Source organism: Artemia sp. Qi Xiang Cuo, chromosome 11 (assembly GCF_049724085.1).
Source record: "Artemia sp. Qi Xiang Cuo chromosome 11, ASM4972408v1, whole genome shotgun sequence".
NCBI classification, from domain to species: domain Eukaryota; kingdom Metazoa; phylum Arthropoda; class Branchiopoda; order Anostraca; family Artemiidae; genus Artemia; species Artemia sp. Qi Xiang Cuo.
The window spans coordinates 17,945,920-17,969,607 of record NC_142804.1 but is presented as its reverse complement, the minus strand read 5'-3'; the positions used below and the strand labels follow the sequence as shown (position 1 = coordinate 17,969,607).

The following is a 23,688-nucleotide window of genomic DNA, read 5'->3' as shown; positions in this document are numbered from 1 at the left end:
CTGAGGATGGGTAAAAGGTGTTTCGGCTCCGTTCTCATCGAAGGAGTGGACTGATCTTTTGATCTCTTGGCCTTCGTTGTGCTAACCACCCAGCAAGGTCTCTTTTACCTGGTTGCAATTTATCAAAATAAGCCTCGGATCAAACTGACCTCTCGTCGACAACCTTTGAAACGTCCACGGACAAACATTTCGGACTTGTTTACGGTATCCCACTGCAATGTACGAGGTCTCAGAACTAAATTTCTCCAATTCCTATATTTGGTCGAATCATCTATTATGTGCATTACTGAGACCAATCTTAATCACAACATACCGATCAGTGAAGTTGCCAAAAAGGGGCACACGGTCCCCGAGTGAGACGGAGTACGTACTGGCAACGCGAAATATAGAGGAGGGGGAGTTTCTGTTTATGTAAAGAGATATATACCATAATATTGTCGGAATCTCCCAAACTCAGCAGGCGAAGAAGCTCTGTGGGTTAGGATAACCCTTCCAAATAAGTGTACGCTCCTTAGGACTATAAACATAACCTCCAACTTGCCAGACACTAGCTACCTTGAAACCTTCCTTGATTACATTCGGAACAAATAGACTAAGTCTGCCATCATCCTCTCTGAAGATTTGAACGTCTATCATAGCGTTTGGCTCCGTAGCAGAAACACTGATAAGGATGGGATACCTACCAGGTCTCAGACGGATCATCTTGTCTTGATATCTTCCTTACGGATCACCCACATTCTTTGAAGGTTGATGCTCATGCCTTTGCCTTTCTTTTGCTCATGCCTTTTTTTGCTTGTTCCATTTTTGGCTAGAATTGCTTGTTCATTTTAGCCGCAGAGGTTCATAAAAGCTGAATAGCTGTCTGTTTTTTTTCCTTAGTTTTATGTGAATATTTTGTATTGAAATGCATAAAAAATAGTATTTGAAATAGATACAAATATTTATAAATATTGTTTTCATTTCAAAACAATCTTAGTTGTACGGTCCCCTCCAATGAAATGAGTTGGACCCATCCCGAAGTGTGGCTTTAAAAGCACCAATCCCTCGAAATAATATATCCATCTATGTGTCATGTCAGCATCATCAATAATAACCTTCACATCATTTTCTCAAACAATGAAAGATTTGGCAATAAAATATTTAAAATGTTAATGACAGAATCATTAAACATTCAAGTACTCTAATAACAAGCTTTATATTTACTAAGGTTGTTTTATTAAGGTATTTATTAAGGATGTTTTCCATTTCAGAAAATCTTTGCTATCTCTTTAATCTCTCCGATGAAATTAGCTGGACCCTTCCTGAAGTGTATCCTTGGAAGCACCAATATACCCATCTACCTATAGTTTCATCATCGTCAATAAATATCTCTCCATCATCATCTCAAACAATAAAAAGATTTGGCAGCCTTAGGAAAACATGATCAAATGTAAAATGGTAATGACCAGAATGATAAAATATTCAAGTACTCTAATAACAAGCTTTATATTTACTGTGCTATTCTTTAATATTTGAGTTCTATGCATTTAAATGAAGCGTTCTGACATTCTGCTAAACATTTACACTGTCTTTGCGTGAGAACAAAAAAAGTATTTGGTAATTTAGGATGTTTCGCACACACCCATATACACTCTGTAAAGTTAGCAGTATTAGATATTCCATATTAGGCTTCATGCTACTAAGGATCAAGGTCGTATTAAAGAAGTAGGGCCAGGGAGCTCCTCCAACCCTTCCAATTCACATTAACATGAGAATTTCAATACTCATTTAAAGAGTGGGAACATTAGGCCCGCTAACTTCTCTGTAGGCAAAGAAACCGCATATTTATTTCTTTGCGACACGCTTCTACATAAACATGGAAACATCTAGAGAACTCGAGGTCGTTCCAATAGACATAGATCCAGAGAGGGCTGAGGAGAAATCTAAAAATCTGGTTAACCTAGGAAGAGGGTCACGAATATTCTAAATTTTTCTTGGGGAGAAAAGGCCTAGTGGGGATGGGAATAGCTTCTCTCGGATTCACTGTGTGACTCGATCATAATACAAATAAAGTACAATCTGAATACATTATTGTTTTCTTCGTAAAATGCTCTATCACAAGTTTCATAGTCAAGCAAACTGCAGGCGTCGTATGGGAGTTTATAGCTAATAACGTATTTGTGCATAGCCGAATCATTGTGGGAACTAGAAGATTTCCCAGGAAATAAAGGGGATCTATTGTTTTAAAAAAATAGTATTTTTAAACTCAGTTTTTGGTTTTAGTTTTTTTTTTTTGTGTAGGGTCATTGAGTGATCTAAAATTATTTCAGTGGAAATTTTGTCTGACGAAAGATATGATTTTTCATGAATGGCTTCGAGTAAAAAAAAAACAGTTTTGACTCAAAACTCCCCCACCTGAGATTCACCTTCGGAATTATAATGTACAAAAATTCGTGCCCTTGCACGAAGAGATACCATTTGTGTCAGTTCTTACTTGTGTCAGTTACCAATCTTACTTTATTTGTTATGAAACAAAGCATCTTTTTCTTTATTTTTAAAACACAGATCAATTATTAAATTTTTTTTTCGTGTTCGTCTTACAGATCCTGAATCAAAGCAATACATGGTCTGTTTCAGAAACATAGGATTGGATAGTTTGATGGTCGAAGCTACTAGTATTTTTAAGATTGAGAAATAAGATCGATTGTCAACTGGATCATCGTTTTCATCAAACAGTTGCACATAGCCTGCTCATTTTCTCAAAGTTAAGCAAACAGCCCATATACTACCTGCCACCAGAATTGCATCCGTTTTTTCCTAGCGACAGTGACTCTTAGAGCGTTCTAGGAAGATTACACCCGAAAAATTTGGAACCCAAAAGGATTTTTGGTCAGAGTCTAGTATTGACAATACATCTAGCAAGGGCAGGAGGGGCATTGGGTTCAGAAGAAAATTAGTAAACTCAATCGTCTGTCTTTCATGGATGCACATCCTTGACGCTGCTATCTCATGCGGATGCAATCTTCTGCTTACCAAATATTACCCATTGTTTCATTTTGAAGATCTTTGTTTTAGAGAGAAAAAAGGGTTTTATTAAAAGGAATAAAACACATTAACAACAAAACCCGAAGTAATCATGCCTTTTAGGTCTATATTAGGAATGTCCTTTTGGGTAGCTGGGAGCGCAATAGATTTTCTTATATCCCGGATGCTTAAAATTGATACAATACTTGCCAGAAGATATAACAATTTCTTGGAAAGAGGGCTGTGACAGGGCTTTGGAATATCCATAGAATCTTTATTCGGTTAAAGTTTCCTACTGCAGGAGAAAAAAAAATAAAATGCCTTTTAAATTATACGTTTAATAACTTAAATTTCAATAAACGATTTACTCTTAATAAATACAAATTGTATTGTTTGATTTTATCTCGGTGTGCAAGATCGTGTCACAGGGTTGAAACGGTCCCCAAGTCGACATCGGGCTGCTCTGGGTTTAGAGGTATGCCATGAAAATAAAGCTCCATCTGAAAAAAAAAATAAACACTAATATTAACAGAAAGAATGAAATATTGACAAACGATGATGCGCCAGTAGTCTTAAGAACTATCACTTTGACATTATATATAAAAATAAGTACACATGAACAGTTATTTACTTTCTTTAAAGATAGTTCGTGATTTTGAACCACGATAGATCCCTCTAACTGTAAGTAAGAAGACCGTTTTGCATAATTGCCTACGTGTTAGTATTGGTGGAGGTAAATAAACCGAATAGCGAATTTTTAGGCCCGAATTTTAATAATTTTCCTGACAAGTTCTCCCGATAAACACATCGAGAGGATTAACCCCTAATCATCGTTTATTCGGGGAATATATTTGAAATAAAACTTGCAAGATAGGTGCTGGCAGTGAGAGGGGACTGACTATTTTTCTTCGTGATGCGGGAACAGTGGCTTTATGCGAGAAATATTAGTCCTTATATTGTGAACTAGTGTTCTAAAAAGTCAAACCGTAACTGAATAGCGAGGTTTGAAGGGGGTAATACCTTACTTTATATTTAGGAAGATCTTATTTTATTGAGAATAGTAAATGTACCAAAATTTGTCCTTGGTCTCGAAGTATTGCAATACAAATTTATATTTTGTATGTAAGAGGGTGAGGAAGGATAGTCCCCTGTATACTCAATGTGGCCCTGATTCTAATATTTAAAACGACCAGGAATAATCCTATTTTTGAGGGGAAGTGGGGAGCTTTCATCTTTCGCTAGTTTCTTGCGCTACAGTTTGAATTCTTTCTCAATGCTTTAGCACTGAATTTATTAAGATAATTCGCGAATGAATGGACTTTTTGCCGCATATTCTTTATGCAATACAAATTTTTGTTAAAGTGTTTTGAAAAGCAATCATAAGTAAATAAAACTTGCAATTGCCAAGGCTATATTTATTACACTCTAAAATACTCTCAAAAAAGCATTTGCCAGACTATCGAGTAAAGAGCGGAGGGGGGAGGCTCATATATATAGTAATTTTCGTTGGTTTTAGTTTTAATATTGCTCTTTACTTTAATTTGGAAAATAAATTTTTATATGCAGTTTTCAGTAAAAATAATTTGTTGCATCGAAAGTGCAGTTTTTCACTACCCTTTTTTTGAATAAAAGAGAAAAAGACTAGCCATGCAAAAACTAAGGTTGTTTTATGAAAATCAGTTGTTTTAGCGATAAAGTATTTGCGAACGAATTTTAAAACTGTTGAAGCTCCCCTGAAAGAGCTTAAAAACGGTATACTATTATTTCTCCGGGATACTTTTGTTACGGATAACTGATTGTCATGTGGAAATTATCGACAGATTTTACTGCCCAAGATATTTCCGGTGAAGGTAGTCCGTGCTGTCAAAGTTATCAAGGGTAATATCGTTGCTCAACTCTGACAGGGATAATACGTGGAAATCTCACTAGAAGAAGAATAAAGTCAACCTCTTCCAAGGCTTTTTTTATGCGTCTTCTCAAGATTAACTAACTTAACAAGATTATTCAAAATTGACAAGATTAACTAAGATCAACTAGTAATTTAAATTTAAAGTGTAATGACCGTAAATTTTAGTTGTTCAATTGTTGTAATTGTTTAGCTTTTTTTACAGACGTAATAGAAACATGTTTCTTATGGATTGTCGGTGTAATGCTTCTTTTTTAAGTGACAGTTTCCCAATAATTATTTTAAGTAGTTCTTCTAGTATTTATGGATGCCTAGTTAAGAAAACGGGTCTTTAAATTTTAATTTTGCTGTAATAGTAAGTAATTACTCCTGGTTTTTACAAGTACTAAAATGTTTAAATACATACAGGAAAGCAGGTTAGTCTAAACTCGTGGACCTAGTTGACATTGTCCTTCGGCGGTGGTGGATCCAGGGGGCGCCCCCCCTGACGTAGTCTCAAGTGTAATTTACTTAATTAACGCAAGTTTGCGTTAATTAAACTTGCTCCTAACGCAAGTTTATCGGATCAACCTATTTTGCCCCCCCCGTAAAAAAAACCTGGATCCGCCCTTGTCTTTGGGTCCAACAAGTAGAAGAAACCCAAGGACGTAAAGATTACGTTTTTTTTGCAGAATAAGTGAACCATTAAGCAGAGCATTTTGCCTTAATCTGGGTCCAACAGTATCATACATGTGGCCCTGAAGTAAATCACGCGAGGTAAGAATCTATTAATGTAGCCCCTCAGAGATTTTCAAATATGAAAGCGAACTTGTTGTAAGTGCTTGACTTATTTGCGTGCTATTCTTGAGATGACCATTTAAAGTACTATCACATCAACTGTTTGAGATGTCTCGTAAAATTAAACGCGTTCTGTACGTCTACATTTTTTTTGTAACTTCTTGCTTGTGTTGATCTGCGAGAGACAAGACAAGGTATATTTTTTCACAAGTAACATAGTCTTGGAATTGCTTCCACATGACAAGACCAGTTGGTGGACTGGTGGACTATCAGGGCGGCGATCCATCGGCTAAAAAGAAGACATACACATACACAATGGTGCATGAGAAGTGCACCATTTGGAATCGCCATGGTTGAAAACGCTTTACAGAGTTACAGACCCCCATTTTGAACAACAAGGAAAACCGTTTTATGCATGGAAGGCATTGATGTGTCTCTTATTTAGCCGATCAAACCTGCCTGTCCCAAGGTACTCGAGGAATGGCTATCTACACTCTAAATTTAGACAAGAAACTAACACGGAATAGTACTGCTCTGCTAGCCCCAGGTAGCTTAATACTGCGATGGGCTATATGTTTTTTCTTTTAGTCTGGGGTATCCATGGGATCGAACTGATGGCTCGTCTTGAACCACACAGAGCACTGCCTTCCATAACAACCATATATGCCCCCAGGGCATAACTTACAACGCCTACCCCTTACAAAAACTTACAAAACCGTTTTATGCATGGAAAGCACTGATGTCTCTCTTATTTTTTTTCTTGTTTTTTTCCAAGGGGTGATCGTGTCGAAGTGGCCGTCGTAGGATGTTGGAATAGGGCGCATTTGAAAAGGCATTGCCATATCTAGTGCCCTGTTTAAGTAATAAAAGAGATCGGGCCACGGCTAAGTAGCGTTTTCTTCGACCAAACATCAAATCCCAGAGAAAGAAAATTGTACGATATTCAATCGATTTTCCATGGTTCAAAACCTCAAACAAGAGGTTTTGAACCCCCATCGTGACAAATCACAGCAAAGTAGAATTTCCTACCATTTTGTGTCGCAAAACATCGATTCTTACCCAGAGAAGTTCAAAATGCAAGGGTCAATTTGCCCAAAAAGGGTTAAAATGTCATGAATGCAAATTTTAATACATCGGCTGCCAATCGACTGTTCATCGTCTTAAATCTTGAATAAGAAGTCTTGAGCCCCTTATCTTAGAAAACAGCCCAAAAGCATGAAATGAATGCTGCACTGACCTCCATATTTATTCTTAAATCAACAGCTGATGACATAAATACTGCAGCGATTACTGCAGTTTTTGATGAACCGTCAGCAGATGAAGACCTTTGTAAGAAACAAAATAAAACGTGCCACATCAAAGCGGAATTTTCTGCAAGTTTATATCACGAAACGTCTAATTTTGCTCAAATGGGGTCAAAATGTCAGACAATTCAAATTCTAAGATAGCTAGTCAATTTTAAATGGCTTAAACATTAAACAGGAAGTTTTCAAAATTGCTTTGAAGGCGTTTTCAGTACTTTATAGGGTTTACTTCAAATATGCCCCTGTGCTTAGCCTTTACTATTCTACAAACATTGGTAAATAACACGAGTCAGTTTTATTCCGAGTCAGTTTTAGTCAGTTTTATACATACATATCTTGCATAATTCGCAAACCAATATTGCACATAAAAATTTGACACCGGTAGCCAATTTTATTAGATTTCAAGAGACTCATTTTTTATTCGTTTTTGATACCCTAAAGCCTCGAGCTCAAGTTGCTCTCTTTGCATTCAGTACAGCGTATCCCAATCGATTACAATTGACTTTCGTCACTGGCAGCCAATGAAAACCTTTAATTTCAAAGCGAATGTTTTTCATCAAGGTCGCAGCGAAAGCTGCAACACAGTAAAAAGCAACAGCTCAACGAAAACTACCATGACCAAGTGCCGAACCAATGCCATGCTAACCAAAATAAAAAAAATAATAAAAACAAACTGTCCAGTAAAAATCTGTCATTTGATGCTGATTAAGGAATGGTAACTATTATTTCGATTAATTTTCAGAGTAAAAGTTTATTCCGAAAACAAAATTATAGAAATTTCGAAAAAGAGCCTGAAACCCCACGGAAATGGTTTCGGATCAAAGTGAAAAATCCACCATTGGAATCAGCATGGTCGCTAATGTTCTTCAGGAAAATTAGAGCCCCCCACCTTGAACAAAGAGGAAAACCACTTTTTTGCACGGGAATCATTGATGGGTCTCTTTTTCTCCCCAAGGATAAACTTATCGGACCAGTCGTCATGGAACGCCAGAAGAGGGCTCATTTGAAAGAAAATCACCATATCTACTGCCCTTCTTCAGTAACAAAAGAGGTCGTGCCGCAGGAAAGTAACGTTTTGGCAATTTTATGCCACCAAATATCAAATCCAAGAGAATGGAAAGAATACGATAACGAATCAATTTTTCATGGTCTAGAAAAGTGATCAGTAGATCTTGAGCCTATCCGCCCAATCTTGAAAAACCAGAGTAGAGTGCCGTTTTCTGCAATTTTGTGCCACGCAACATTGTTTTGTGCCCAAAAAGGGCCAAAATACCACAGAGAATAGGAATTCTAGGATAGCTAATCAACTGTACATGGTTTAAACCCTACACAGAAGGTTTCAGCCGCCATTATGACAAATCACAGCAAAGTTGCATTTTCTGTCACTTTTTGTCACAAAACCTTAATTTTTGCCCAAAGAGTGTCAAAATATCGTGGAATACAAGTTCTAAGAGAGCCAGTCGATGTTTATGCTCTAAAATCCTAAACAGGAATTTTTTTTAGCCTCCCTGCCATCTTTGAAAACAGTGAAAAGGTTTTTTTATTAAGGGTTACCTATTACAATCAATTTGAAAGAGACTCCTGGAGGTTGGACGCAGTGTTTCCACTTTTGAAATCCCTAAAAGACCAGTGGAAAATCCTTAGAAATCCCCATTTTCAGTTCCAAAATCCCTATAGGTTTCCCCATTTTCTGACTTTTTTCACTAGTCACTAGTAAAACCTCGTTATGCTGACTTTTAATAGCATTTGTTCAAGACGACTTATTTTGCAACTCAAGACCTTTTACTCGTACCAAAATATTTTTTTATGAGGTTTAAAATAATACTTTGTGTTTACCGACTAGTTAAGTTCGGTTTTGATTTACAGATTCCGATGCCAGATTTTGGATTCCTGGCCACATAAATATTTGTTATTTTTTTCTTCTCTATTACTACTTTTTCTTCCCATTTTCTTTTCTTGGATTGGAAGAGGATTTTCTAAGGGCCGAAACCCTTGAATCTCCTTAAAAAATCCAGAAGACTTGTTAAAATCCCTGAAAATACCCAAATCCCTAAATGAAAAAGTTTGCCCCTAAAAGACCTCAAAAATCCCCATTATAGGGAGGACATCCCTAGAATGGAAACACTAGTTGGACGCCTTGGTCATGACTGGATGGACTTTGAAAAAGCATGATAATCGGTGTTTCCGCTAAATTTAGATGAAGTAAGTTATCGAAGAGACTCACAAACATACTGTGGTAATTAACAGAAAGTAAAAACAATTCTTTGCTATTATTGTTAACAGTGTATAGTTTTTTAGGGTACCTATAAACCTATGTATTATAGCGACCCCGCTCAAGAGCTGGAATTTGGTTAATTCAAATGAAATATACCTAAATATGATGAGAATATAATACTTTATTAGAAAAATTATTGGAAACTACGACAAAGAATTATGGAAAGCAGGGCATCCCGAACGCATTATTGTGGTAACGCTTTCTAATTAAGTCAATTCGGAATTTAGTAAAAATATTAAGACGCAAATACAAAAGTTTAGAAATACCACTTTTTATTAAGATAAGGAACATATCCTGGCAAGTTTATGCTTAACGGGAAATTGAGAAATTACCACTTCCTAGCTATGTGCGTCAGTTGGGTCCCGGAAGGTGTGGTTGAGGAAAATGTATAAAAGATAGATTTTATGGAAAGGGGCGGCCAGGTACTAATCTTATGCCGGACTGAGTCGTATTATTGTAAGCATCTAAGTATCTTATTATATATTATTGTAGATTTCTGGCGACAGTAGTCTACCTGGGAAACATAGTTCATGCAGAACACTTATCTTTTATAAAACTTTGTACTAGTGCATGCTATCTGAACAAAAGCACTGTGTTATTGCACATTTCTTTACAATCTACATTTAGTCTCTCAAATATACCCAGCTGGTGAGCCTCATTAGTCCGGTCATAGCCTAAGGCACGCTGACAAAGTTTAATTACCTTAGGGCCATAGATTATCTCCCCTATAAAGGGAGAATAAAGGCATCTACCACAACATCACCTAAATACCATAAAAAACACTTTGCCACATTATATTAAATACCCAACATACCCTAACCAGTGCTTATGTATTATAGCAACCCTACTCAAGTTCTTGATCTGAGTAGGTCTGAGAAAATCCGGTTTAGCTGTCTGTATTCGGAGACAATTAGCTTAGGCTCAGTGGAAAAAATACGTTGTAGGTATATTTCAATTAAATATTTAATATATAGAGTTTGTATTTTGAATAGGTTATAATATGTATTTAATGTAATGCGTTCTAGGCGGCCTGCTTTCCACTTTTATTTGTCGTAATTTTGTTTCTAAAGTATTATATTTTCATCATATTTTGGTATATTTCATTAGGATAAACCTAACTTCACTTCTTGAGTTGGGTTGCTATAATACATAATTACCTTTGTTAGGTTTTTTCTACAAGGACTAGCATGCTACCACACTCACTTATTTCCATTTTTATGGAAACAATCGATTTTTGTCTTAAAAATAGCTATAGCATACCTCTCAGACTCTATTTACGTGGCTAAATTGAAAATATCTTGTGCGAAAATTTAACTAATGTCAGAAGTAAAAATTATAGGCCTATTTAATGTCCTTAAATCATGTTGACTTCTTTGATTTCATAGCTCATGTTAAACAAAGACCTTATTGAAAAGTTAATTGTGTATTTAAAAAAAAACTAGTAAAAATTAATTTAAAAAAACAGAAGTTTTCTTACGGAAGTTAAGAGCGAAGATGAAATTTAAAACGAACAAAAATGTTTGCTTGGCCGATTTCCCAATAAATATCTACAAAACTACCACAAATAAAATGACTCGTAATATTTTCCAATATTAGTAGAATTCTAAAAACTAGCGCTTTACTGAAAACTGAGCTTGCTTGAGTGTTTTAAAGGAATTTACTTGTATACTGAAAGTCATCACTACCATTGTCACTGAAAGACTGTGAAGAGTCCAACAATTTGTGGAAAAACGTTTTAGCGTACGTTTTGTTGATGTGTCGTAAAGGAAGGAGTTTTTTCTGTCATATTTTATTCGTTTTTTCGTTTGGTTTTTTTGATCGTTTAATGCATTGGTTTTCAAGTATTACACAAAAAATCTCCAAAAACGCATACAAAATTTTTTTATTTCTATTTTTGTTACGTTTTTACAAGTCAAAAAAACATTTCAGGAGGGGGAGGGGGTCAAAAACCCCTACCCCCCTCCTGCCCCTCTTGGTATGGCCTTGGATCTCTGACTGCATTACCAGCATATTTTCTAGGAATAAATATAAAAATTCAGGGATTCAGTATAGGATGACTTCCAAATATGTCCGAAAGTGCTACCATCTATTCTCACCGGAACTCAATAGATAATGCTCTAAAATTTACAAAACCTCCTGAAAGTTTTATTTCAGCTCTAGTAGAATGTATGTTTTATAATCCGGACCATTTTGTACAGTTTGAGGAAGCAACAGCCATTTCCAATGATAAAGGTTTCACTCAATAGGCTGTTGAAGCATTAGAAATAAAGAAAAACATTTTCGCATGGTTTATCAATTAATAGAGATACTGGTATTATAAATATTGATTCTATTTATGATATTATTTTAAAAATAGAACCCATATTCAAAAATAAAGTCTTGAAAAACGTTCAGTGGATTAGTTCAAGTAACAAGCCTAAACGTCTGGCAGTATCAAAAGCTTTGCATAAAATTATGTCGCAATAATGTATTCTAGTTCATTTGTTATTTACAAAACTTCTAATCCAGTTAATTTTGTTGTTTCATTGTGCCAATTGTAAATGTAATTAATCGCAGATTGTATATTTTAGTGTGGTCTATTTTAGTTTTATATATATTTTGTAGTTATTTTTTGTAGCTTTAGTTTCTAGTTTTTTTTGTTTTTTTTTACGCTGAAGACTCCTTGTTGTATACGGGCGAAATATTCGTTTGATTATTTTTTGTTTCTCTTCGTTTTCATTTACTGGCCATTGACCCGTTTGTTTTCTTTATATTCATTCCTTTGTTTTTTGAAGAGACTTATAAATTGGTCTGTGTTTTTTGCAGGCTAGTCATATAATTTTATGTTCCTAAGAAAAAAATTCTGCTTTTTTGAAGGTTCGTTTTGTGTTTTCAGTAAATTACTAGTTTCTAGAATTCTTCAGATACTGGAAAACATCATGAGTCAGTTTATTTCAGCTAGATTTCTTACGTAATCGGCCAAGCATTATTTTTTTCTGTTTTTAGTTTCAACTTCACTCTTGACTTCCGAAGAAAACTTTTTTTTTAATTATGGTAGATAGGTGCTTGAAACCTCTTAAATAGATTTATCTGACATGCTGGATTTTAGGGTGTAACTTTAATAAAGATCAGTCCTCTTCTGTTGGGTGTTTTCCCCCTTTTTCCAAAATCACGGTTTCTCAGGTTTACAACCGTTGATGTGTAACTTTAAACCTAATGAATTTTATGTACATAGAATTATCGTAAAAATTCGATTCTTCTGATGCGTATATTGTTTTCAAAATTCGATCGGTAATTGTATGATATACCCCCTACAGCTCAAGAAGCGAAGTTAGGTTAATCCTAACAAAATATACCTAAGTAAGATAAAAATGTAATAGGGAAACGAATTTGGGCTGTATGTTTGCAGATTAGGGGGGGGGGGGGGTAAAGGACAGTGGATCTTGGTGCAAAATGAGTTAGCTACAATTAGTCTGATATTATGAAGTAAGAATTGTTTTCTGACTTCACACTATCCAAATACTTTACCCAGACCCCCCACCCCTAATGTGCAAATATACAGCCCAAATTATACATTTATCATATATTCTGTCAATTCTCTTAGTATTTTCTTACGCTAAGTTGAAAGAAAGTAGCAAAAGAAACCGGTCTACAGTGCGTTACCATCGGTTTATTAGGTTTTCAGCTACCATTAACACGAGTCACTCCTTAGTCATAGTTTGTTCCCACGAATTGTTTGTTACTACTTGAAATATATAAAAACAAAAAAGAAACAGAAAAAATAATCTTTTGTTATAAATTAATCCATCAAATTCAAGCTAACGCTGGACCCAATGTCACACCTGTAGACAAAAAATTGTGAAAACAAATTTAATAACGACGTTTTTCTTTATATATCAAAATCTCCCAAAAAAGGTGATAAATACTATTTATCAACTTTTTCACCATTTATCAGCTTTATCAAATTGTAAGAGCAGTTGTGAATTTATTAATATGGGGAGGGGGAGACAAGCCTGAAGTGCTATCTGACTCGTAATTCATTTATAAGGGGTTTTCCGCCGTCAAATTTTTAACAAACAACGTTTTCTACCAATTTGCGGTTAGTTCCTGCAAACAATGTGTTAATCGGGTAGGAAATTCAAAAAGCAGAAGTTGGAAAAATTCAGTATACCGTAAAAGGTTAGTCTATATTTGAAGATATTTTTAGAAAACAAACAAAAGAGTTTGCTCTACATAAAATATTGCCAGTATATTATATTAAAAAATACATAATAAACTATATATATATATATATATATATATATATATATATATATATATATATATATATATATATATATTATGTGTGTGTTATATATATATATATTTATATATATATATATGTATATATATATATATATATATATATATATATATATATATATATATATATATATATATATATATATATATATATATATATATATATATATATATATATATATATATATATATATATATATATATATATATATATATATATATATATATATATATATATATATATATATATATATATATATATATATATATATAATATATAACAATATAATACAAAAATAAAAGTATTTTTTATAATATATACAAAAATATTACCAGTCACGGTTTCTCATTAACGTTTATAGTGTAGTAATTAGTGATCTTTCTTCGCACTTTATTACCAGTTTTAAAATACTGGGCTTAAAATTCATCAAAAAAACCCTGGTTTGTTAAAAAAAAATCCTTAGAAATATTTGCTACCAGTTGTTTAGCTCATGTAAACGAGATTTTTTCTAGTAAAATTTCTAGCTAACAATTTTCGCTAGGATGCTGCAAAGCAAAATGATATAAAAGATTGGTTCTCACCTACTACACAAACTACTGTTCCGTTGCATCCAGACCTCAAACCTTCTGCAATATCGTCGTCAAAATCAAATACAGTAGAATTTGTTTCAGAAGTCGTTGAATTTTCGTAATCACATGTACAAGCAGCGTCTCCTGTCCTCTGCCCAGCACTCAGCAATTTTATTATTAATACCATAATAATTACTGATCCAATCACTGATACTAAACCAATTAGTATATTCCTTTTTCTTAGTTGCTTCTTAGATCTCTGGTGGACTCCAGCTGAATTTAAAAACAAGTAAGTACGCCTTTGTACGCATATGTACGTCTTTGTTAAACGCATATTTCATAACAATTTCATACGGACAAGTTATAGCTCTAGTACAGAATATTAAAAGATGATCAAGACAGAAAATCAGTTTTCAAATCTCACTTTGTTCATTTGGAAAATAATAGTCGGCTCTAAAAGTATTATGTCATAGTTAGTTAACATCTAGCATTTATTTTTAAGTTCTGATTTGTTTTGCGCTTCGTTTTTTTTTCCATTTGAAGTTTTTAGAACGCATTCTGTTAGTTCAATGAATGCCAAAACTTTACAAAAGCCAAAAATATACAACCTGTAATCTCATTCTTTATTATTTCAGCGGCAAAAATTGTTTAATAAACGTACTATTATCTAATAATGATAGCAAAAATATATTGGCATTTATATTTTAGCGGGTTCTAGGCGTTTAACCCCCCCCCCCCTTCCCCGACGATTATCCCCCGGAAAATACCCCCTTGGAAAATACCACCCTTCCCTGGAACCCCCCCCCCCCACGGAAAAGACCCCCCGGAAAATACCCCCCGTGGAAAATAAGGTTCTCCAAATTTGAGAATTTTATTTGAGTTTTATTTTTTTAATTTCTGTAGGCAGAAGGAATTTTGGTACTTGTGTATTATGCTTCACTCATTCAAGTTTACGCTGTGTAAAACTCGAGAACTAACCGGTTTCTTCGTTAGTTTTTTTTAAGCTTAGCGCGAGATAAGACAAAGACAAGTGCCAGAATTTATGGGAAATATATAATTTGGGCTATATATTTGCACCTAAGGAGGGGGGGGGGGAGTATTTGGACAGTTTGAAGTCAGAAAACAATTCTTTCGTGGTATATGGTCATTAAAAAATTACAGAAGAGTAGCGAGGTATCTGGAAATTTTGTTAACTAAAAAAAAAAAAAAAAAATCCCAACAGAAAGTAAATGTAATGTTTCATTTAAGTGTTTTTTCCAAGTATTAAGTTCTTTTTTCAATTACCGTTTTTCCAAGTATTAAGTACTATTATTAGGTTTATGAAGTGTTTCATTTAAATGTTTTATGATTATCGCTGATCAAGTTTATGTTATTTTTGCCTTTGGTTTATGTTATTTTACTGTGTTCATGGCCGTATATTTGGCTTTAAAATACACTTATCTATCTATCAATCTAATATGCAGAATAATTGTACCAAACACACTTTGTATGCTGACCCGCTATACTTTACCCACCCCCCTAATGTGCAAATCTATAGCCCAAAGTTATTTTTAAAGTAACGAAGAAACTAACAAACAAAACGATGTTTTCTCGAATTTTACACAGCGTAAACTTGAGTGAGTAGCACATAATACACAAGTACCAAGATTCCTTCGCCTACAGAAATTAAAAAACTATAACTGAAATAAAATTCTCAAATTTGGAAAGCCTTACTCTCCACGGAGGGGGGGGGTAAACGCCGGCCACCATGTTGGCGATAGTAATGAATGTCGTTTCACAGTTTGAAAAGATTAAAAATATTACAAGCAACGGTACTGACAGTGGTAGAGTATGATTTTGAAGCTTAGAGAGGAATTTGGGACAATATTTGGGGGCACCCACCTGCCCAGAGTCTCGGGCAAGTGACCCAAAAATTTTAAGACACTTTCGAGGGCCTAGGAAGATTTGTTAATGCATGTTAATACATGCTAACCATGCGCTGTTTCCCAAGAACTGTCTAATGATAGTCCTAGGTACTCAGTTCACTGGCCATATATCAAACATTATATTGTACGAAAAATGGGGCCCGATCACTTTTTCTATGGCTACAATGAAAGAACAGCTAAGATGACTATTGGCTGTTTTACAAATGAAAGATTGTGGCAAAACGAAAAACAGGTCGATCCCAAATGGGGCAGGATGAAGTCATAGGGGAGGATTTAGAACAAATGAGAACCTCATGGAGGGAATGAAGAGTGAAGATTCAGATATATTAGAGTGGAGGAGGCGCGTGCACGGCAGTTTGTATCAGATATCCTAGTGCTGTAGTAAGTTGTTAATTGCATAAACATAATCGTTAGTTATATCCAATAATTATTATTTGTTTTTAATCAGATATTTTTGGATAGAAAGCCTAGTTTTTATGACTTATGTCCAATATTTGGAAAAAGACATGGGAAGCTAAAAATATCATTCCTTTGTTCTACTCTTGCTCTCTCTTTCTTTCTCTCTCTCTCTCTCTCTTTCTCTCTCTCTCTCTCTCTCTCTCTCTGTCTCTCTCTCTCTCTCTCTCTCTCTCTCTCTCTGTGCTTTCTTATTCTTTAGCAGTAGTTTGACACAAAAATGTAGGCGAACGAGATTCAAATTTAAAAGAATTGTATATAAAAAGCAAGATTTAAGAAATGTGCAGAAATAATTTTGTTGAAATCTGTTCTGTATGACTCATCAACCTTGATCAACTTTCATCACATCATTTTTCTAAACCATTTTGCAAATAAAATACTCATAAACTAGAAAATTTGCCATATTGAGTAAAAAACTCAAAACCTAGTCACACATATATATTCACACAAGGGCAGTATTCATTTGCCAGGACAATTTCGTTGCTAAACTAAGCGATTTTCGTTGATTTGTCAAGAAATTTATTGAGTTTTATTGTTCGGCCAATTGGGCAGTTCTGTACACAACGCCCATGCAAATCCATGGGTTTTTCCTAAATAACAGCAATATTTCCGAACAAAACTATTTTATAGGGATAATCCTTATGGAAACCAGAAGGAGGGCGGCAATCCCAGGGACATTAAACATTTAGAAAAGAGAATTATTACCATTTAAGCTGTTTGCAAACAAAGCTCCAGGTGGCACTTGTCGCCTCACTCCAAGAAACGCTCATGAAGACACTCATGATGCTCTTCCCCCCTTTTTTCACCTCTTTGTCGGTAGGTATATGAATGTTACATTTTATACTACTTAGAAAAGGATTGTAGATTGTAGCAATTCAAGGGGTGCTATCACCCCAGCACTAAAAATAAGACGGTAGACAGAAAAAAAAATCTCAGAAATCAAGAAGGAATAGAGATCAATTCCTACTACGAATTCGCCAGCGTGAGGCGTTACTGTCGCTGAAACTGGAAAGCTCAGTATATTGTTTTTCGATAAAATATTAAACGATTGGCTATCTCATAAATTTTTACTCAACGGCTTTTCGTACCCTTTGGTCTAAGATTAGAGTTATACGTCAAAGAACGGCACAAAATGCTACCTTATATACGCACAATCTTTTCTGGTAAGTAAGAGGTCAGCAGAAAATTCAATTCTTTTTATAATGAACCTTCTTCTGATACTTTAGAACCATTAATTTCATTCACGAGGGAAAACAGAAAAACAAGTAAACATGCTTCCTTGACCAACTTTCAAAGAAAATACAAAATTTCACAGGCAAAATATCTCTACAATAAACTTCTCTTGCATACTGAACTCAATGGCGCAATTTTAATCAAAATATCTCACTGTTTTCAAAAATTGGGCGTATTTTATCAGGCTCGTAAATTTTTATAGGTAACTTTAAACTCGAGAATTTTATACACTTGGAATCACCTTTGGAAAATCTGATTCTTTTAGCGGATCTCCTTACTTTAAGTTCTTTACCACCAACTGTGTAAAATATCTATAAAAAATTCATCATTTAACCCAATATTTAAATTTAAATGTTGATAGAAAACAAAAGGTACTGTTGTATTATCTGTTACAAACTCGAGAAGTGAAGTTTGGTAAATGCAAATGAGATAAAACAAAATAGGGTAAAAAATATAATAGTTTAGAAACAAATTTCGGCTATATATTTACACATCAGGGGGATGGAGGAACAAAGCATAGCATAGATTAAACACGTAACCTAACCTAACCTAGGTACCTTTTTTTGCCCCTAAACCCCAAAAAACAAAAGTTTAAATATTGTAAACGCAAGGATAAATCCTGTTTGCAATCCTCAGCATAGGAATTCTCCGTTGAAAGAAATATGTTTGACTAGTTTCTTTAGTATGTTCGCTGTACAGTATCGCGCATGTGTTACAGATAATACAACAGTACCAAACAAAATTTTCTGGTGTCATCTGTCTTCCCCAACCGGTGAATTTCTTGACGGTGCTTATGAAATGCTAATGAAATAGGAAGGAAATGGCTTATGTTACAAAAGAAGATATATTTCTGCAACAAGAAGAAAGCTATAACATCACAGCAGCCTTTTCAGGCTGAGTTCAAATGATGGTGGATTAAGGTATAATTCCTACCCCCCGCCCCTCCTGCAATATCCAGATCCCTTTCTGTGTTTATCTAAAGGCTCACCGAGTTAGACAACTTGGGCATTAAAATGCATTCTTTTAGTGAACTGCCCCTCCCCCACCTACACAATGACTCACTGACCCTCCTTCATAATAGCTCATGGCACAATTATATACCACTGCACATAATTCAATGAAAAATCAAGTAAATCAGTTTAGTAAAATGAAGCTTTAAAATAAATGTCAACATTACCCATTTTATATTGTATTCACTAGTCGGCTTTTTAGGAACGAATGTGCCACTATGTGGCAGTACTTCTCTCTGAAAATGGAAGGCTCAATATACAGTTTTCCGATACTTTTAAATCTAGTATCTGAATCAGAATTTTCAGTGGATAACAAATTGGCCCTTTATAGGGCAAAATGGTGGTTTGGTGCCACAGAATGACAGAAAACGCCACTTTCCTGTTACACAATCTTTCTTGCTCCTTAAAATGAGAATATCAATTTTTTAGTTTCCGTTCAAATGTTCCCTCTCTCGATTTTCTAAGACCATTGGTTTGATAAGATGGCCCATGGAAAAAAAAACAACGACAAATGGACAGAAAGTCGGGATTCGACATTTTGGTATTTAGGAGTCTGAAACCTGTAGAGCAGGGTTTTTCTGAAACACTTAATTTGATGGCGTGGTTTTCATCAAAATCACTTGCCTTTTTCGGGCTGTTATCCCTTTTATCGATAATCACGCGAACTTTCTCAGGCTAATAGCTTTTGATTGATAACTTTAAACTTAAAGATTCCTATTGGTTCGGAACCACCATAAAAACTCGATTCTTTTAATGAATTACTTATTATCAAAGCGTGTTATCATTATTTTAGAGTTTCGGTTACTATTAACCCGAGTCGCTTCTTTCTTACAGTTGGTTAACACAAAGTATTTGAAACAAATTTTTATACCATCGCTTCTTGTAAATAAGAGGACCTATCAATTGAAGGCAGAACTGAAAGGCTTTTGCCTGGTTCTTTCTACTTGATAGGATGAAAATAATGATTCAGTCTTTCGACTTCCCATGACTATCCTCTATACTAAAAATCTATCAAAAGAAAATTACAATGAGATAATTATAAAGAACGACCTTAGATCGAATTCGGGCACAGTGCGCATGATTTTTTAGAGATTAGCTTTTTTTTTACTGTAGCTTCCACACGCACACCCTTTAGCAAGTTCACAGTATTCTCACAAACACCCTCCTCTGTCGCCCTCTTTGGATTGTTTACATTTTTTAGATTGTCTTCATAACTCCCCATCCTTTTTCAATATGAGTGACCTCTTATATGTTTTTAGAATTTTCCCTACAGCCCCTCCCCTTCGATAATAATCCTTCTTTCTTAAAAAACAACGAAAGGAAGTCCAGCCCTTAAATCTTCACGGAGAGCCATTGAACACATTCAAGGGGTGATAATCCATTACTCCAGTAGGGTTAACTGGGGGGGGACAGGGTGACAGGTTACCCCTAGACTGTGAAAAACACTTTTTAGGGGTGTTTTCATAGAAAATGCCTTTATTGAATTTTCATTGGAAAAAAGACAGCCTTGCTCCTCCTAAATATTGAAAAATACATTTTGCACCCCCCCCCCCTCTAAAAAAGCTTGAATTGATGCCACTGCACAGCTTCTACGTTCTTTGTTGTCTTTACCTTTTTTCTATTCGGTTTATGGAGTCAATCGGTTTAGCTCCTCGAGTGGCACGAAATTTGTTATATTTCATACATTTAAATAGCAGAAGCATACCAGATTCAAAGTCGTGATCATTCTCCAACATTATTTTGTTCAAGCACAACAGACAAATAAAGTAGACACTAAACACAAAGATCAGAAACACTTCGCTATTAGCCGCATAACAACCTGTAATCAAACCGGATTTTTTGACGTAGATACATCTTGCGGAATTTTCCCTTATTTTTTAGCTTTGTCGGGTATTTAATAAAATAATGACACAGTTCCATATATTTCTTCCGGTTCGTTGATACTTTGAAGGTTAAAATTCCAAGTAGCAATTAAAATAAAAATAAATAGCTTAAGATGCTCTTAAACTGCATTTCGATGCTAAATGACTCATACCAGCTAGCTTGGTGAAGGGGGTTGGTTTGAAAATACAAAAAAAGGAACAAAAATCAAGGAAAAGATTTAGCTAGTGACGAAAAATCGAAAGTTGCTGACATTTCAGCCAGGATCTCCCTTAAACCGTTCTCAGCGCATAAAGGATTCAGCAAAATAGAAGGGCATACAAAATAGCAAACTGTTAGAAACAGAAAAAAACAAAAGAAAAACCGTTTTTTGATAGACATTTAAGGCTTTAAGTTCTTATCTTTAAAATAATCTTGCACTTATCAAAATGCTTCGTAGACGTGCAACAAGAAAAAAGGTCTCAAATACAGTAGAAGTTGACCATCTATGACCTTTGGATTACTAAGCAGCATTGATGCAGATTTTTATTACTGTCACTTATGACAACAAATCCTAGATATTATCATAAATTATGCAATGGGAATTTTCCCCAATGGTAATGGACCATGGCTTCACACCTAAAAAATAGGATTCCCACAGGCCAAAACTAAAATCACTAACATCTTGAAAAAAATTCCCTAACATAGCGGAAAAAACACCAAATCATATTCTGTCAGCTGTCTTCTTGAAAGTGGTAGAAAGTTTAATGGGCGTAGGCAGCATCTTGTCTAGAGGGGAGCAGCCGATTGTGTGATAGACAATCGGCTTATGAATACTTCCTGACGTTTTTTGAGCATAGATCTTTAGAAATTTGTGATATTATGCTTCGCTAAAACTCGGCCTTCAACATTTTCCATCTTCTACTTTTCCTGCAATAATATAATACAATAAACCGACTATCCTACTTCCCATTTCCAGAAAACATAAACACCATAAAAGTGATTTGACACAAATCACTTTACGGTTAGATAATAGCTTCTTGTTCTAAGAATTCAATACAAAAGTTTATAGTTGAGTAAAATTAAATATCAATATTGGTACAGGGGAGACGAGCCCACGATTAGCCAAAGCAAGTATTCTCAATATAAAGTCCCTAAAGGGACTTCTAATGGATTATAAAAGCTCTGACAGATGGCAATGTTTGTTTTTAAATGTCTGGCCTGGATTAATACTTCTAACAAAAATACCAGATTGAATCACGTTTTATGGTGATTAAATCTGGAATATTGCTCAATTTTTGTCTAAAGGCCTACACCTAATTATGAGTACTAGAAAAGCCGTAGACTCACGTTGTATTCTCTTATTATTTGCCTGTCTTCTGGCAGCTTCCGAGACGTCATATCTACACCGGTTTGATGTTAGTATTTTTTCATCCCTTAGGATGGCGAACTCCCTCGTTCGACCACAATACCCGGGGTAGGTTTGGCATGCCGTACCAAGATGTTCGAAAGTGGGCTATGCTTGTAAAAGCCGTGTAAACAGTATATTTTAAGCCTGAGGGCAAGCTAAAAACCCAAAACTTGATTAATTCTAGCGTTGTTTAATCTTGTCAGACCAATAGGTGAACTGAAATTCTATTTTTTCCTGTTAAATTTCATTCAAGAATTTTTTTTTTAAGTAAAACAAAAGAGAAAAGAAAGAAAGGCGGTTGGGATCCAGAAGAAAAGAAAACAGCAGTTTTTTTTCTGTCTTAGTCGACAAACGTCAGTTGGATTCTCTGGAAGTGCCATGGGTGTCCCTAAAGGACCGCTGCAAGACTACATGAGAAAAGTTGAGAAGCTGAATATCCCTCTATAAAGTATAGACCTGAGTTTCTTTGCACCCTGTTGCAGCATATGATAAATATTTACAGAGGAACAAGAAAAAAGACTAAAAACTTACTTGAAAACGATAGCTGATATGCATTTCGACTGTACTCCCCTAGAAACACATAAATTTACATATACTTATCCCTTTATTAAGAGTATACAAGTAACGGATAGCAGGAAATGCAAAGGTAGTTATCGCCTTAAAACTCTATCAGTAAGAACGCTAGAAGGTACAAGCTTATGACGGGCAACTGCTTTCAACCGTTACAGTCTAGGAGCTTTCTTTAACAACCAGTTGCAAGATCTAGACAAACACATGTTCAGACCACAAGACATTTGGAATGTTGACGAATCGAATCTGAAAACATCCACAAGCCCGGTAATATCATTGCACAACGAGGCCAGAAGTAAGTAGGGAAGGTCACGTCAGCACAAAGAGGTCAATTGACTATCATTTGTGCTGGTGTTAATGCAATGGGAAAACAGTCCCTCCTCTGCTTATTTCCCCAGGAGAACAGTGTCCATAAATTTTACTCAAGGGAGCTTTACCAGGAACCATCATGATCAGCACAGAAAATACCTCTGGTTGGATGAATGCTCTAATTCTTTGCTTTACTTGCAGCATTTTATCAGTCAATTCAAACCCTCTAAACAGTCCCCTGTACTTCTGAAAATAGACGACCAGATCAGCCGATACGCTATTGAATTGCTTAATCTAGCTAAAAAAAATGGTGTTGTTCTTTTAACTGTCCCTCCCCGAACTACTCACAAACTACAGCCTCTAGAAAGGATAGTCATGGGGCGCCTTAAGGCCTACTACAACCAGGAAGCCACAAGTTTTATGACTGCCCGTAAATGTAAAACTTTCTCAGTGTATAACATTGCTGTGCTGTTGGGGAAAGCGTATCCGAAGGCTTTCACTCCTGAGAATATAAGCAGTGGATTCAGAGCAAGTGGGTCTACCCCACCAACAGAGATGTCTTTAAGAATTATGAGTTCCTCTCATCATATGTCTCAGACAGAATGCCTACCACATCTAGTGAAGCCCTTACCAGCAAATTTTCTATGCTCAGCGCAAGTCCTGTGTGACATTTAGACTCCTTCTTGAACACAGACCCCGAATAGGACGCAGAACAGGTTCTGTCTCTAAATGAGAAGCAAAGGTCAGCAGATGATTCGTTAAAAGGGATCGCTCATGCAAACCCCTTTCCAAAAGGCT

General features: G+C 35.3%; 1 protein-coding gene across 1 annotated transcript; it reads right to left on the bottom strand.

Annotated features, from left to right (window-relative positions):
• Positions 1 to 3,321: 3,321 nt before the first annotated feature.
• On the bottom strand, positions 3,322 to 20,541 carry LOC148946716 (uncharacterized). The gene is made up of 3 exons (XM_089097095.1): positions 20,446 to 20,541; positions 14,129 to 14,389; positions 3,322 to 3,503 (listed from the first exon to the last, which is right to left on the bottom strand). Exons 1-3 carry the CDS (start codon positions 20,474 to 20,476, stop codon positions 3,403 to 3,405), a joined length of 393 nt encoding a protein of 130 aa, XP_088953221.1. The 5' UTR covers positions 20,477 to 20,541; the 3' UTR covers positions 3,322 to 3,402.
• Positions 20,542 to 23,688: the final 3,147 nt, after the last annotated feature.

What these genes read in the sequence shown, in the direction of transcription:
- LOC148946716 (XM_089097095.1), bottom strand. Translation starts at nt 20,476, where the DNA reads ATGTTGGAGAATGATCACGACTTTGAATCTG. An exon ending in TGATCACGACTTTGAATCTG is followed by an intron (nt 14,390 to 20,445) that starts GTATGCTTCTGC and finishes TTTTAAATTCAG; the next exon opens with CTGGAGTCCACCAGAGATCT. An exon ending in AACAGTAGTTTGTGTAGTAG is followed by an intron (nt 3,504 to 14,128) that starts GTGAGAACCAAT and finishes TTTTTTTTTCAG; the next exon opens with ATGGAGCTTTATTTTCATGG.